The sequence below is a fragment of the Exophiala xenobiotica genome, assembly GCF_000835505.1.
Source record: "Exophiala xenobiotica strain CBS 118157 unplaced genomic scaffold supercont1.2, whole genome shotgun sequence".
NCBI lineage: Eukaryota > Fungi > Ascomycota > Eurotiomycetes > Chaetothyriales > Herpotrichiellaceae > Exophiala > Exophiala xenobiotica.
This window is the reverse complement of record NW_013562493.1, coordinates 839,422-852,748: the sequence shown is the minus strand read 5'-3', so window position 1 is coordinate 852,748 and position 13,327 is coordinate 839,422. Positions and strand designations below refer to the sequence as shown.

Genomic DNA, 13,327 nt, shown 5'->3' with positions numbered 1-13,327 from the left:
AGATGCATACTCCTCCAGCTATTCCAGTCTTGTCGGGTGTGGCCGTTGCCAGTGCTGCTTACCTGGAAAAGCCTAAAGCAGCCGCTTATTTTATCTTCCCGGACCTTTCGGTTCGACACGAGGGCTGGTATCGACTGAAGTTCTCCCTATTCGAAGGCATCAAGCATCAGTGTGATGCTGATGTTGAGAACCCATTCGTCCGTACTTCGCCAGCAATGGGAAATGCAGACACAGCTCCAGTTCGTCATGAGGGCATGGCAAATCGGCTTGAGGTCCAAACGGTTCCATTCCAGGTCTACAGTGCCAAGAAATTCCCCGGTCTAAGTAGTAGCACCGCTCTCAGTAAGCTCGTTCAAGAACAAGGTTGCAGAGTCCGGATTAGGAGGGAGATCAGACAGAGAAAACGGCCACAGAAGCAAGAGCCGGACATGGAAGATGGCCGCAGTTCTTACCAGGGCACTCCTCAGATCTCTTATCGCACGATGGAACACTCTCGATCCGTCAGCCGGAACAGTTTCGGTAGCCAGGGTGAAGCTGAGGATGCGAGAAGAGCTTCGATGGACAGCATCTACGGCCGCCCACCTAATCCAAGCCGCCAGTCCTCCATCGTCAGCATGCCCGGCATGCCTATGACAAGTCCTTCCTTGCGGAATATCACACCAACACCTTCCATGCCGCCTCCTCCACCTACATTCAATCAATCATTGATCCATCGGCAAGCACCAGAAGTCCCAACCGCTCCAGCACCATATCTGCCTGCTCCAGCTCCAAAATCATATCCCCCGACTACTCCTACGATTAGCCACCCACCATCGTGCATGAGGTCCATAACACCAGAGCAGAAGAACGCGCTGACTCTCCCACCTCTTCAACTTGATCGCGGGGCGGGAAGGTCCTTCAACTCCATTACTCGCCAGTGGAACTTGCCTGAACCATTGCCCACAAAACGGACTCGCAGTCCGCATGGTTACAACTACAGCGCGGCTATGAAAGCAGGCGCTCGGCCTGACCAACCCCGTAATCAGACATACTCAGCTCCACTTCCTGGTGCCAACGATATCATTGAGCCCGACACTGAAGCTGATGGTCACGAACAAGACTACGACTATGAAGATCCTGCCATGCAGAATCATTATTACACCCGTGCAGATGGCACCACTGGCTGTAAGCCTTGGCCTTCTCCAGCACAGACGCGTGTGCACTATTGAGGCAACGGCTAGAGACTTTTTCAGTTGTTATTTTTTGTTGTACTTGGTTGGGCTTGGAGATAAGATGTATGGAGTGCTGGGGTTTTACAGAACCACATGGGCGCACGCAGTATACCAGCTTTGTTCCAGGCTGCTGCCTTCTTACAAGACAAGAGGGTACCGTTTGGAATTGGGCATGCCTTGATTTTTACTCCTCTTGGAGATCGTCGACGACCACTAGTCGTTTGTTTCAGTACATATGTACGGAATTTTCTACCATCTCAGACTCCTTGCATCCTCAATGACCCTGGAGTCTTCCGGAAGTTTATCTGCCTGTTGCATCCCCAAATAATGATGGTGCCTCTGAGACCTGTATCATTCTTCGTCATCTAGATTGTCATCTTGACGTCCACCGTGTATTCAGCCTTGTCGCCCCGGCCCTTGATTATGTTCCTATAGTACCAAGCCCGGTACTGGAGGTCGGGAAATGGAGAGCTTGCATTGAGCCTGGTGGGCGTGATCATGAACTCGGCAATGTATCCGTCCTCTTCGAGCTTGATACTGACTCTGGAGAGGTCTGGGACGCGCCCGGGTGGACTGTTAGGAGGATAGAAAGTCGATTCGACCATGTCTGCAGCCCCCGACGCCGAAGTCGCCAGTCGGTCGCAGAATTGGGAGATGGTCGGACAGTCAGAGGCGTGCAAAAGGAGTTCTTGGCTGGTTTGGGTGTTGCCAGTGGCGATCTCGAGCGACACGGCCAGACTGACGAGCCCTGGATCGCGGACGGGCGCTTTCATGGGCGGACCGTGGTGTGTTGGTGTAGTAGGCGGCGGTGGCGGTGTGACATCGTCGCTAGCGACAGATGAAGGAGAGGAGCGGCAAGAAACGAAATCGTCGTCCAAGCTGTCTGCGTTGTCGTCGTCGTCGCCGTCTTCGTCGGGGTGGATACTCATGGAATGAAGCTGTTTCAGTGCTGCTAGCTCGGTCTCGAGGGCAGCATTCTTCTTCTGAAGCTCGGAATGGGCCGCTTGGAGATCGGCATGCTGCTGCTGGAGCTCGGCGATCTGGGATTCGAGGCGAGGCTGCGAGGAGGACATTTTGGTTATGGAGATGGGGGTCTTTGCGAGTATCCCGCGGGCGATGGAATGGCGTGCTCCGACAGCACAAGGGGAGGACGAGCAGTGGTATCACAGCGTGCCACAGCAAAGGAACATTGTCGCCGCAAGCAAACGAAGAGCGAGCACGAGCACGAGCACGAGAAGATGCGCAGGTGGAAGTGCTGCTGGGATAAAGGGAGCAGATCGCGACAACACAAGGTCGCGACAACGAGAGCATTGTAGCCGTCTGGGTTAATGACCACATTATTGTTTATTGAGAAAGCCCGGTTGGTGAATTCACAGGATATTTTCCGCCGCCGGAGTGATGGTGACAGAGTGGTCAATGTCGCGAGTATAAACATTCACTGCAGGCAGCGGACAAGGCTGTGGACATTGTTCAAACCGCATACCTTCACCGTGAGTAGCCGGCATGGTGCTGTGATGGACAAGACGAAGCACAACCGCCAGATTGGATCCGTGCTTTCATGTTATTAACCTTGGAGTGCGAGAACGTCACCCTTGTGATGGCTTTTGTGAAGGATGTACATGGCGGGAGACATGTGGACAACGCAACTGCTTTTGCCGAGTCTTGTGCTGCCTGTGTTCAAACAGGAAATCGTAGTCTTCTGGCCTCATTATTGGGCGGCAGAAATGTGCCATTGTCAAAGGGTGTTGCAGCCTCGTACATAGAGGGGTGTTCATTCGAGGCGCATTAATAGTGTTTTCGAAGGATCTGGACAGTGGCGCCGTAGGTGCATCGCCGCTGTTGAGGTACGTTTACCATGAGGAGGATGTCGCCTGGTAGAGGTTCTCTGGCTGCTCCTGTCCAACAATACTAGAAGTAGTCCCTGGAGAGGTGACGGTGCTCACTAAAAACGTATCAGTACTGATATTTTCTGTTCGCCAGCAGCGTGTAACATAGCATGGGGCTAGCAAGCTCCTCGCTCGTAGTCGAGAGGTTGTCAGCATTTTGTAAGAAAGCAGCAAGTGAATGCGAGGTGCGGCTCAAGACTGTTCCAATATGCTGCTTATGTCAGCGACGTGGAAAGCTGATCACGTGATATCGCCTCTTCTTGTTGGATTTTTATTCCGTTCTCAAAAATTGACCCTTGCAACTCCTGACTTGCATGAGCATCCATCTTGCTCTGGCCGACGTCCGGCTTCCGTCACGATGCGGTGCGCTGCCCAGCACCCAGAAATTGTCCTGATCCAATGAAGCTCGCCTGGAGAATCAAATCCCCTCCAATAAACAGCGACGGAATAAAGATACGGGTGCGGTACCCAATGGGCAGTGTTTCTGGTTTGCAATTCCGTCAATAGCGATCGTCGATCATGCAAGCCATCTAGACCATGCCTGCAAATCCGCCGCAGACACTTGGGACAATTCTCCTGACCTGGATTGCCTGGAGAGACCTATACTCGTCCTCAACTCATAGTCAGCTGGATGATCATGGTGCAATGTTAGATCGCGCCCTTGGGCCAACCGATATGCTACAAAGAACGGACAAAAGTAGCACCTCGCTCCTGCTTCCACTTACCCCAGATTCTGCATCTTCTCCAGTGCACATGGCCTGAATTGTAATTCCGAGCTTTCTGGGATATCATCATAAAGATGCAAGCACCATCGCGCGACTTCAGACACACAGCTTCGTCACCACGGCAGGAAACATACAGTCAGGTGACATCGCGTGATAGCAACGCGCGGATGCCACGACAAATCCTTCCCCGCCCTCAGGAGGCTTCGGCGGATGTACCGACATCATTACTCCCAGCAGAGAGATTCCTGCGTCGCTACCGCACCAACGTGACCGTGGCTTGCGACCATTGCAAGATCAAAAGGGTAAGCAAGATGATTCCACTGCCTCAGGTTGACAGCAGCTAAATCCCTCACCAGGTAAAGTGCGACGGAAAGAATCCTTGTTCGCGGTGCGTGACCAAGTCGCTCGCCTGCAGTTACGGCCAAGGCAGCGACGGCCGCCGTGGTCGAAGCTCATCGAGTGAAGTACAGGCTCTGTTGGAAAAGGTCGACCAATATCAGCGCTTCTTCGACATCCTTCGCACCGTTCCGGCCGCTGATGCCGTACGAATCCTGCACCATTTGAGATCATCTCAGCCAAACATGGCGGATTCGCTAGATTCAACGCACGACGCCGCTCTTGCGGGAGCCTTGCAGTTCCCCGAGTCATTGGCGTCTTGTCCATCCACTCCGGATGGTAATCTGCCTCCCTCCTCACTCCACGCATGGAGGCAGCCGATATCCCTGCTCACCGACAACCCATCGACGCCCGCTTCATCTGACTATGGCGCGCATCACCAAGCACCTCTCGCCTCGCCTATTGCCAGGGGTGGCAATGCAGCTGTAATGGATCCACAATATGCCACGATATCGGTAAGCCCTCACCTCGTCCTACACGTCTCCAAGTTCGAAGACGGGCTGGCAACCCAAGCGTACTTTTTTACTAGATAACTAACCAAACACAGGACCAGTTCGACGTGTTCGGTCTCGGCAGCACCCTTCCAAGCGAAGGCCAGTCGACGTAAGTTATCATTGAAGTGTTTTGCAGAGAGAGTGGTTAATGACGATGCTGACAGATGCGACCACGAACTCCGGCCTCAATTCGTCGACTCGACAGGGACACTGAACAGCATGCCTGTTCCGGTGTCGCCGGCAAGCTCGGAGCTCACCGCATCGGCCCCCTGGTATAGTCAGACGAACACCAACTTCCATCAGGCAAGCGCCTGGCTGAAGCAGGATATTGATCAGATGAGTCTCTGCCTCGACTCAAGAGCCAGGCAAGACAAAAAAGGGGACAGGCGCCAAGGCAGGTAAAATGTCATCTCCCACGAGAAGGCGGTAGAGTTGATGTGTTATCTTTGCTTCGCAGGCCGCTTCTGCCACTATGGCGTTTCGCTTCGCTTACGATCGAGATGAGCGCATGAATACTGTAGTCATTGACCACGCCGCTAGCATTGCAAAAGCGGTACCGGCAAGCCTCATGGACTGACGACTTCTATAAGGCATTCGATGGTTCCTGACGTGAACAAACGGTTGCATCAAGAGGAGTATCCTCGCACCGACATGAGGTCTTTATGGGATGTGTTGGGGTTGTGTGATATCATAGTGCGTCTACTTGCCTTTTGGGCTTGCTTGACCAAAGGTCCCACGCCTCGGAGAACACGTCAGTCTGCCCACATACATTTGTTGCGACCGCTGGCGTGTAAGGGAAGGGCAAGCGCTTCAAGGGCTGGACCTTGATGGTTCGCGCGAGGACAAGGTCATTTGTGATATTGATATCAAACCTTTACGGGCTTCCCAATTCGTACCCTGGCGCCCCAATGTGGCAGAAGCTGGGTCGGACAGGGCCATCGATGGGGGTTCCACACACTGAGAGGTGTAGCCAGCCAGAAAATGACTGTGAGTCTCACAGGAATCAACGAAAGGGCTTGTGCATGCGAAAGGGCGACAGGACGGAAGCCGGAAGGCTGATAAAGATTCCGTGGGAAACCCATGTGGGAAATTTTCTGCACGGAGGACATATGTTTCTAATTTAGATACACTATGTCGTAGCTACACCACCGAGCGAGACGTAACTACCTTAGTCTCGTCGTCACATATTCCGGTCTCTCGTCTGCATCTATCAAGAAGATATCACTATTGAGCCAAGCAACGTATATTTTCCCCATTGAGTCACTTCACATAACCCCCACGGGCTTTTAACTTCGTGTAGATATTCATTCCCATTTAAGCCTTCGTTGCCGCGCCCGTTGATGTACCTTGCTGAGCAGCGCCAGCACCGGCGAGACGCTTCTTGCTGACAACTCTCAACCCGCCAACCAGCATGATGAGCAGTTCCAAGCCGAGAATGACACCAAGTGTGACCATGGCGCCGATCACGCCTGCAACAGCCTTGGAAATGCCACCGCTTCCGCTACCGGAGCTGTTGCTGGAGCTCGAGGATCCAGGAGATGAGCTGTCATCCTCGCCGAGCGCGGCTGCGCTGCACTGGCCGGTCGAGTTACCGCAGGCCTTGCACCAGTCCTTCTGCGAGTAGATGGCGAACTTGTCCATGCCCGCGACGAAATCCGACCAAGGCAGTGGCGACTGGGTGCCACCGAACACGGGGAATTCGGTGGGCTCGCTGGTGTTGCTGGTCGTGCCGTTGTGGAAGTAGAAGCGCACGCTTATCTCGTCGGTGGTCGGGAATGAGGTGCTCGACACGCTGGAGTTGGTCACGAGTTCCCAGACCAGGGTGGAGGCGTAGTCTGCCACGCCGTAGAAGTCGCTGCTGGCGGATGTGAGGTTGGCCAGGCCGAAGTAGGACATCATGCCGGCGTACGCGCCGAACTGGATGTTGAGCTTGTTCTTGCCCTTGCCGGCTATGGTGCCGTTGAGAGCGTCGACGACTTGTGCCGCGATAATGGACCCGGTCACGGCGCGGATGGGCTCGGATTCGTTGTACGCCAAACCGAATTCGTGCTGGTCGGCCAGCGTGCGCAGTTGGAAGAATGTCTCGGTAGTCAAGAGGTCGGCATTGGGGAAGTTGTCGGACGAGTTGTGGATCGAGGCGACGTTCAGCAGGTCGAAGATGGTGTAGGCGTTCTTGAAGCTGGTCTGCTTGGCGGTGAAGGTGCGGTTGATCATGGGTGAGACACCCTCGTAGAAGGACCGTGTGCGGTCGAGGGTCGCGAGGTATTGGGCGCTGGTGAAGTAGCTGTTCGAGCTGAGTTGAGCGTTGGCGCAGTTGGTTGAGCCTTGCAGCCAGGCCGAGTTCTCGCTGTTGGTGCCGGTGGTGACGGTCTCGAGAGGGATCAATTGGTAGCCATTCAGTGGTGATTGGACGACCGTGCCGTTACGAAGGGTGTTGCTTCCAAGCGACTCGCCAACTGGAGGGTACAGCCCTTGGAGGAAACCCATGGCCGAGTTCTGCAGGACAGTGTCGGTGGGTGCAGAGGCTGTGATTTGCGACTGCTTGACAAGGTCGCTGTTCATGCCATGGATACGGCGGGTTGCATCGCTGCTGATGTACCGGCTGCGGTAGTAGGAGCCGGATGTGTAGACTTCTTGATAACCCAGATCCGTCAAGTTTGCTGGTGGCGTGGACTTTGCGGTACGGTCGCCATGTCGGCTGAGGATGTAGACTCCCAGCACATTCTCCGCGGATATTTGGCTGCTGAGCAGGAGAAGGAGAGGCAAGGTCGTGTAGTGCATGATGATGGGATGAGATCGGGATCGAGTCTGCAATGGTCAACTTCCGAAGCTGCGGGGTGGAAGCGAAGCAGCCACAGCATTCAGGATAGGAGTTCGTACCTTACTGTATGCCCGATATGATACAGAGACACTCCTCTGAAATCGATTGACAAAGCCTTGTAGCTATAGCTTCCGAGTCAATCGAACGCAGAAGAGAACGCTCAGGAATGCTGGGAGCTGCAACCATAATAAAGTCTTCCTGGTCCATTGGGAGCCCAACAGTGCTTATCGAAGGGCCCCTCTTACAAACATTTTTCCGCGCGATGCGATGCGATGACCCCTCCTTCATGACGAGCGGGGATGGCCGACAAGAGCTACCTTACCCTGTGTGCCTATGAAGCTTGGGCTACCTCGTACTACCTAGGTACGTTTAGGTAGGGATCTCAGATGATCAAGGGTGGGCTTGAGCAGCATCAAGCAAATAGTCGAGTTCCACAATGGGCGGCAGAGAGTTGGCTTGGTGGTTTGCCGGAAAAAGGCTTACTCGAGACCAATAGAAAAGTCGCACGGGCCGAGATCAGAGCAGCGAAGTCGGCGATTCCAAGGGGCACGCACCTAAGCACCAGGGGCGGCAGAACTTAGCTTTCGGTTCCATCAGGTTCCTATCCAACCAACGTCGCCTTGCTTATTTAGCTCGCCGTCAGGTCTTTGATGCGGATGAGTCTTCCCGGATTTCCACGGAGGACGCAGCCGGTCAATCAGAAAGAATGGGAAACTGAAAGACGGGTAGGGTTGTTCCTCTGAACGGTGCATTGCCGCAGAGATGACGTTGAGCTAAAACAAGTGACATTGACTGTAGAGTCGCGCGCGATATAAGTCTATGCTACTAGTATCTGCACTGTCTCTAGAAATGGCGGCGGCATGGCTCGAAGCCGCTTTCAGGTCTGCTTGATCTGACTCGATCCGCCCCAAGTATTCGACTCAGTGGACTTCCTACCAGCATGGACAGTGGCCCTTAGTCAGCCCTGTGCATTTGATTCATCGCCATGGTCTCACCTATACCGTGTTGGACGAATTTCATGCGAGAGATATATCAAGTGGAATCTTCAGGTAGGTGTTTGACTCACCAAGTGCCTTCACGCTAACGAGGAAAAGCCCTCGTAGCGAATGCCTTCCTTCATACGCTTCTTGTTCTTAGGTAGGACGATCGCTCATGAGCAAAAGACTCTCCTCTATACAAAACAAATGCCCTGGTCCAAACGAGGAAGCCCACAAAGAAGAGTCTTACCCGTGCGCCTGTCTTCCTTCATGTTCCTCTTCACGATATCTTCTCATGGCTCATCTCTTGCTGTAGCTCGATCTTCCTACCATCCCTCACACTTGGTCAACCATTGGAACCTCGCTTATTCATCCACGCCCGAGGATAGAGATGTTATGATAGTCGCCCTGAAATCTTCAGCTGCACGGAGTGCTCTCCAATGATGAGAAGTGTCATGGATATCTCCAACTTGGAGAATACGGGTTTGGAGGCAAGATCGGGCTCCAGCCGGGCCCAGTGGGCGTGAGTGGGCTCAAGGCTGAGCAATTCCTTCACAATGACTGGCCACGCCAAAGCTCGTCCTCGGAAATTCATTTCGAGACGCTTGCGATCTCGGAATCTCTTTTCGAGATCCTGATGTCTTATGCACATTTCGCCAACCCTTCCATTGAACTCTTTGATTGTATTGTCTGTTGTAGCGTGCAAAACCATGTTCTCCAGCTGAAACCATGACCAGCTCGTCTTCGCCATAATGAACACATTCACGTCTGCGGTTTGTAACGCAGCTCGCTTGGCTCGAGCCTCGTTGAACATCCGCCACTCTCAGGGTCCCATTCACCGATCGTCAAGATGGATATCCCGGCCACAGGCACGAAATCTGCACCAAAGACGCCGAGCGACGACTTCATCCGTCCATGCATTCGACAAGAAATTTGATGTGATTGATCACCAATATGACGCTGTTATTATTGGAGCTGGAGGCGCCGGTCTACGTGCCGCAGTGGGCCTGGCAGAATCTGGCCTAAATACTGCGGTTGTAACGAAACTGTTTCCCACGCGGTCTCATACTGTCGCAGCCCAAGGCGGCATCAATGCTGCCTTGGGGAACATGCACGCAGATGATTGGAGATGGCACATGTATGACACCGTCAAAGGGTCCGACTGGCTTGGCGATCAGGATGCCATTCACTACATGTGCAGGGAAGCCCCAAGAGCCGTTCGAGAGCTAGAAGAGTACGGAATGCCATTCAGTAGGACTCAAGATGGCACAATCTATCAGCGCCCACTGGGTGGGCAATCACTGGAATATGGGAATGGTGGTCAGGCACATCGAACAGCCTGTGTGGCTGATCGGACAGGCCACTCCATGCTTCATACATTGTATGGCCAGGCGCTCAAGCACGACTGTCAATTCCACATTGAGTGGTTCGCGCTTGATCTGATAATGGACGGGAAGGATTGTATAGGCCTAACAGCTTTGGATATGGAGACAGGCACGTTGCACAGGGTTTTTGCAAGGAAGTAAGTATGCCCTGTTGATCTCACCAGGCATGGTGTTGGTGGCTTAGTCTCGCTCCACATCGCATCCAATGCTGACAACCTCTAGTACAATTTTAGCAACTGGAGGCTACGGCCGGGCCTACTTCAGTGCAACGAGTGCCCATACTTCCACTGGAGACGGTCTGGCGATGGCGAGTAGGGCTGGACTTCCCCTGCAAGATATGGAGTTTGTACAATTCCATCCTAGCGGCATATGTAAGTTTCACTTGCGGCTGAAAAGGGACAGTAGGCCTGCAGGAGCTTCCCTTCGTACCGTCCCCAGTCTGGACAGATTGTTCTGACCATGGGTAGATGGCGCAGGTGTCCTCATCTCAGAGGGTGCCAGAGGAGAGGGAGGATACTTACTGAATGGTCAAGGCGAGCGTTTCATGGAACGTTACGCACCTACCGCGAGGGATCTTGCGTCAAGAGATGTCGTCAGTCGAAGTATGAACATGGAAATTCGTGAAGGTCGAGGCTGTGGTCCAGACAAAGACCACATCTACCTTCAACTATCCCACCTGCCAAAGGAGATTCTCCTGGAGAGACTGCCAGGCATCGCCGAAACTGCTAGCATCTTCTCAGGAGTGGACATCACTAAGGAGCCCATCCCAGTTATACCGACAGTCCATTATTGCATGGGTGGTATACCCACGAATTGGAAGGGCCAGGTCCTGGACGTCAATCCCGAAAACGGAAAAGAGACTATCGTCAACGGCCTGTATGCCGCTGGCGAGGTCGCGTGCGTTTCAGTACATGGGGCAAATCGTTTGGGTGCCAGTAAGTCCTTGTCACCTTCAAAACCCGCGGCAATAGCATCAGAGCTCTACTTTTTGCTTTTCCCGATACAGCGGCAGTGCTCTGACCATGTGCTAGATTCATTGCTCGATATCGTCGTATTTGGCCGTGCAGCTGCCGGCCACATTGCAGAGAATAATGAGAAAGGGATGCCCGTCTTCAGGAATGGCGGCAACATCAACCCGGAAACTGGAATCGAGGGATTCGTCGACCTCGAGCGCTTGAGAACTGCCGATGGAAGCAAACTGACTGCCGAATTGCGCTCGGATATGCAAAAAGCCATGCAGACGGATGTTGCAGTGTTCAGAAATGAGGAGAGCCTGTCAACTGGATTGCAGAGACTGCAGCAGGTCGAGCAAGTATTCAACACGGATGTCTGCGTCAAAGACAAGTCTTTGATATGGAACTCGGATCTTGTGGAAACACTGGAAATGAGAAACCTCTTGACATGCGCAACACAGACAGCCAAGAGTGCGCTGGAACGAAAAGAGTCGCGTGGTTCTCATGCAAGAGAAGACTTTCCGGATCGTCTGGATGACGAATTTATGAAGCACAGTTTAAGCTGGCAGCAGGACGTTGGCCAGGAGGTTTCGATAGGCTATCGCGATGTGGTGTTCACGACTTTGGATCAGAACGAGTGTAAGACTGTGCCGGCCAAGAAAAGAACATATTAGACTCCGGATGGAAGATCTTCAATCGTGGCTGATGGGGTCCTGACTATCGCGATGAGGAGTGGACAAGCTCAGAGCTCTGACGTCCAAGACTAGAAATATAGAGGCTCTTGATCCTGCCAGAATGAAGTCCATGATGCTAAAATCTCAGCTTCTAAGCGGACGAATATCGAAACGCGCTAAGAGCCCTCTGACCCGCAGTAGGTCTAAGCTAGAGCGGACCACGCGACGTACTCCCACAGCAATTCCTCGACTTTTTCCAGCGAGGTCGCGGATGCGATTCTAAGAAGCATCGCAATTGAACACACTAAACCGATGCGAGCAAGCTCTACCTTCGACCTCTGAATCCTAGACTAGCTCGTCTTTCTGGCCATGTCTTGCAAGACGTCGTCTTCCGCTCGCATCTTCGTGGATCTACTACGACCAACTCGAAGGCGGACAAACTGCGATTGCATACACACCCGATACCTGAACAGCAAAGTCCCTCGACAAGCTCGACATGTCTCCACAGCAGCACCTCAGCAATCCGAAATGGAAGTCGATTCAGATCGCCTGCCGCGCTGGGCTACCACGCCGGCCGGCATGAAAGCCCCTGTGCGAACGAGACCAGAACGACCGACCATAAAGATCAACACGGATCAGCGGAAACTCGATGATGTTTATGTGAATTTCCTGGGACGAGATGGACACAAGTTGCTATCAGAAGAGACAAAATGGCTGGCTGTCACGAGCAAGAGCTTTGATCACGGTCGCAGAGGGTTTAACGATCGGCTGGCATTTTTTGGTAATAGCTACCTCTGGTATCTGTTGGGAGTTTCGTCGCTGACAAGAATAAAAGGGAAACGTATCGTCGAATTACAATGCTCACTAGGGCTTCTGAGTGTCTCCGACTCTACATACTTCCTAAGGAGCGGCGACCAAGATCCTCACGACCGAAAACCCTTCCGACACCCTGCGATTGAGGCTGTGGAATGCCTATCAGGAGGAGCGCATGACTATTTCACACATCATAAAGCGATTTCAAATTTGGCTACACAGTACGGGTTACCTGAAGTCGTTCGGTGGCATCCCAGATTTGTAAGTCGACTATTCTGTTCCTGCAATGGCACAATCCAAGTTCTAATCTATGATTGCTAGCCCGACCGACTCGAGGCATCCGGCGCGGATCTGGTCTACTCGCAGGCTGTATTCGCGATCATCGGGGCACTGGCGCTGGAGCAAGGAGGCGCAGTCGCGAACCGCATAGCGAAAGAGAGAGTGTTAATACCCATGGGCATGAAGAGGAACTGGACACCCAAGGTCGCGGCACCTGAGAGCTCCTCCTCTTCATCGTGAGATTGGAAATTCCAGGCATTAGTGTATAACATTTCTTTCAAGCAAGCCATTGCATTGTACAGAATTAAAGGAAAAGAATGTTTGGGGCCTCTGACACCGCCTGAGCAATTTGAAAAAGTGCTCAGCCAGCTCTTATGGCACCGTCATTGAGTTTTCGGTCTCCGCGTCTCTGAATCGCAAGGTCTAACAATTGACAAGCCGTGGAATCATGGCAAAATGCCAGAAACGCACGGGGATGCTGCATTGCACTGTCTGTTGGGCGCGTTGGAATTGTGAAGATCGAATCGAAATTCGGGCGGAAAAAGTAACTGCACAAATCTCCACAATTTCATGGCTTGGCAATACGCGCTGCTGCTTTAAGATCCATCTCGCACCTCCTGGCCGATCCAGGAAATATTACCCTATGATGCAGACTGTACATAAACACGAACATGGAATTTAGTAGATGTATGCTGCTTGCACGGCTGAGATAG

The 13,327-nt window shown here is 52.9% G+C and overlaps 6 protein-coding genes across 6 annotated transcripts; 4 read left to right on the top strand and 2 right to left on the bottom strand.

Annotated features, from left to right (window-relative positions):
- Positions 1-2: 2 nt before the first annotated feature.
- Positions 3-1,208, top strand: PV05_02511 (uncharacterized protein; the record flags this gene model as incomplete). The annotated part of the gene is made up of 1 exon (XM_013463087.1): positions 3-1,208. The coding sequence occupies one exon, from the start codon at positions 3-5 to the stop codon at positions 1,206-1,208; it is 1,206 nt and encodes a 401-aa protein (XP_013318541.1).
- A 179-nt stretch (positions 1,209-1,387) lies between these two features.
- On the bottom strand, positions 1,388-2,284 carry PV05_02510 (uncharacterized protein; the record flags this gene model as incomplete). Its single annotated transcript, XM_013463086.1, has 1 exon — positions 1,388-2,284. The coding sequence occupies one exon, from the start codon at positions 2,282-2,284 to the stop codon at positions 1,577-1,579; it is 708 nt and encodes a 235-aa protein (XP_013318540.1). The 3' UTR covers positions 1,388-1,576.
- Positions 2,285-3,419: 1,135 nt separating this feature from the next.
- Positions 3,420-5,905, top strand: PV05_02509 (uncharacterized protein). The gene is made up of 5 exons (XM_013463085.1): positions 3,420-4,124; positions 4,179-4,673; positions 4,766-4,821; positions 4,877-5,106; positions 5,170-5,905. Exons 1-5 carry the CDS (start codon positions 3,897-3,899, stop codon positions 5,214-5,216), a joined length of 1,056 nt encoding a protein of 351 aa, XP_013318539.1. The 5' UTR covers positions 3,420-3,896; the 3' UTR covers positions 5,217-5,905.
- PV05_02508 (uncharacterized protein) lies at positions 5,801-7,792 on the bottom strand. Its single transcript, XM_013463084.1, has 2 exons — positions 7,593-7,792; positions 5,801-7,520 (listed from the first exon to the last, which is right to left on the bottom strand). Exon 2 carries the CDS (start codon positions 7,491-7,493, stop codon positions 6,027-6,029), a length of 1,467 nt encoding a protein of 488 aa, XP_013318538.1. The 5' UTR covers positions 7,494-7,520; positions 7,593-7,792; the 3' UTR covers positions 5,801-6,026.
- Positions 7,793-9,166: 1,374 nt separating this feature from the next.
- Positions 9,167-11,641, top strand: PV05_02507 (succinate dehydrogenase, flavoprotein subunit). The gene is made up of 4 exons (XM_013463083.1): positions 9,167-10,032; positions 10,118-10,266; positions 10,363-10,830; positions 10,927-11,641. The coding sequence occupies exons 1-4, from the start codon at positions 9,263-9,265 to the stop codon at positions 11,520-11,522; spliced, it is 1,983 nt and encodes a 660-aa protein (XP_013318537.1). The 5' UTR covers positions 9,167-9,262; the 3' UTR covers positions 11,523-11,641.
- Positions 11,642-11,786: 145 nt separating this feature from the next.
- PV05_02506 (uncharacterized protein) lies at positions 11,787-13,055 on the top strand. The gene is made up of 3 exons (XM_013463082.1): positions 11,787-12,303; positions 12,358-12,596; positions 12,657-13,055. Exons 1-3 carry the CDS (start codon positions 11,892-11,894, stop codon positions 12,852-12,854), a joined length of 849 nt encoding a protein of 282 aa, XP_013318536.1. The 5' UTR covers positions 11,787-11,891; the 3' UTR covers positions 12,855-13,055.
- Positions 13,056-13,327: the final 272 nt, after the last annotated feature.

Excerpts from the sequence above, each read along its gene's own strand:
- PV05_02508 (XM_013463084.1), bottom strand. The coding sequence starts at position 7,493 with ATGCACTACACGACCTTGCCTCTCCTTCTCCTGCTCAGCAGCCAAATA.
- PV05_02506 (XM_013463082.1), top strand. The coding sequence starts at position 11,892 with ATGTCTTGCAAGACGTCGTCTTCCGCTCGCATCTTCGTGGATCTACTA. Across the intron at positions 12,304-12,357 it reads CGATCGGCTGGCATTTTTTG|GGAAACGTATCGTCGAATTA; the intron begins GTAATAGCTACC and ends CAAGAATAAAAG. Across the intron at positions 12,597-12,656 it reads TTCGGTGGCATCCCAGATTT|CCCGACCGACTCGAGGCATC; the intron begins GTAAGTCGACTA and ends TATGATTGCTAG.
- PV05_02507 (XM_013463083.1), top strand. The coding sequence starts at position 9,263 with ATGAACACATTCACGTCTGCGGTTTGTAACGCAGCTCGCTTGGCTCGA. Across the intron at positions 10,267-10,362 it reads ATTCCATCCTAGCGGCATAT|ATGGCGCAGGTGTCCTCATC; the intron begins GTAAGTTTCACT and ends GACCATGGGTAG. Across the intron at positions 10,831-10,926 it reads GGCAAATCGTTTGGGTGCCA|ATTCATTGCTCGATATCGTC; the intron begins GTAAGTCCTTGT and ends ACCATGTGCTAG.
- PV05_02509 (XM_013463085.1), top strand. The coding sequence starts at position 3,897 with ATGCAAGCACCATCGCGCGACTTCAGACACACAGCTTCGTCACCACGG. Across the intron at positions 4,674-4,765 it reads CACAATATGCCACGATATCG|GACCAGTTCGACGTGTTCGG; the intron begins GTAAGCCCTCAC and ends AACCAAACACAG. Across the intron at positions 4,822-4,876 it reads CCAAGCGAAGGCCAGTCGAC|ATGCGACCACGAACTCCGGC; the intron begins GTAAGTTATCAT and ends CGATGCTGACAG.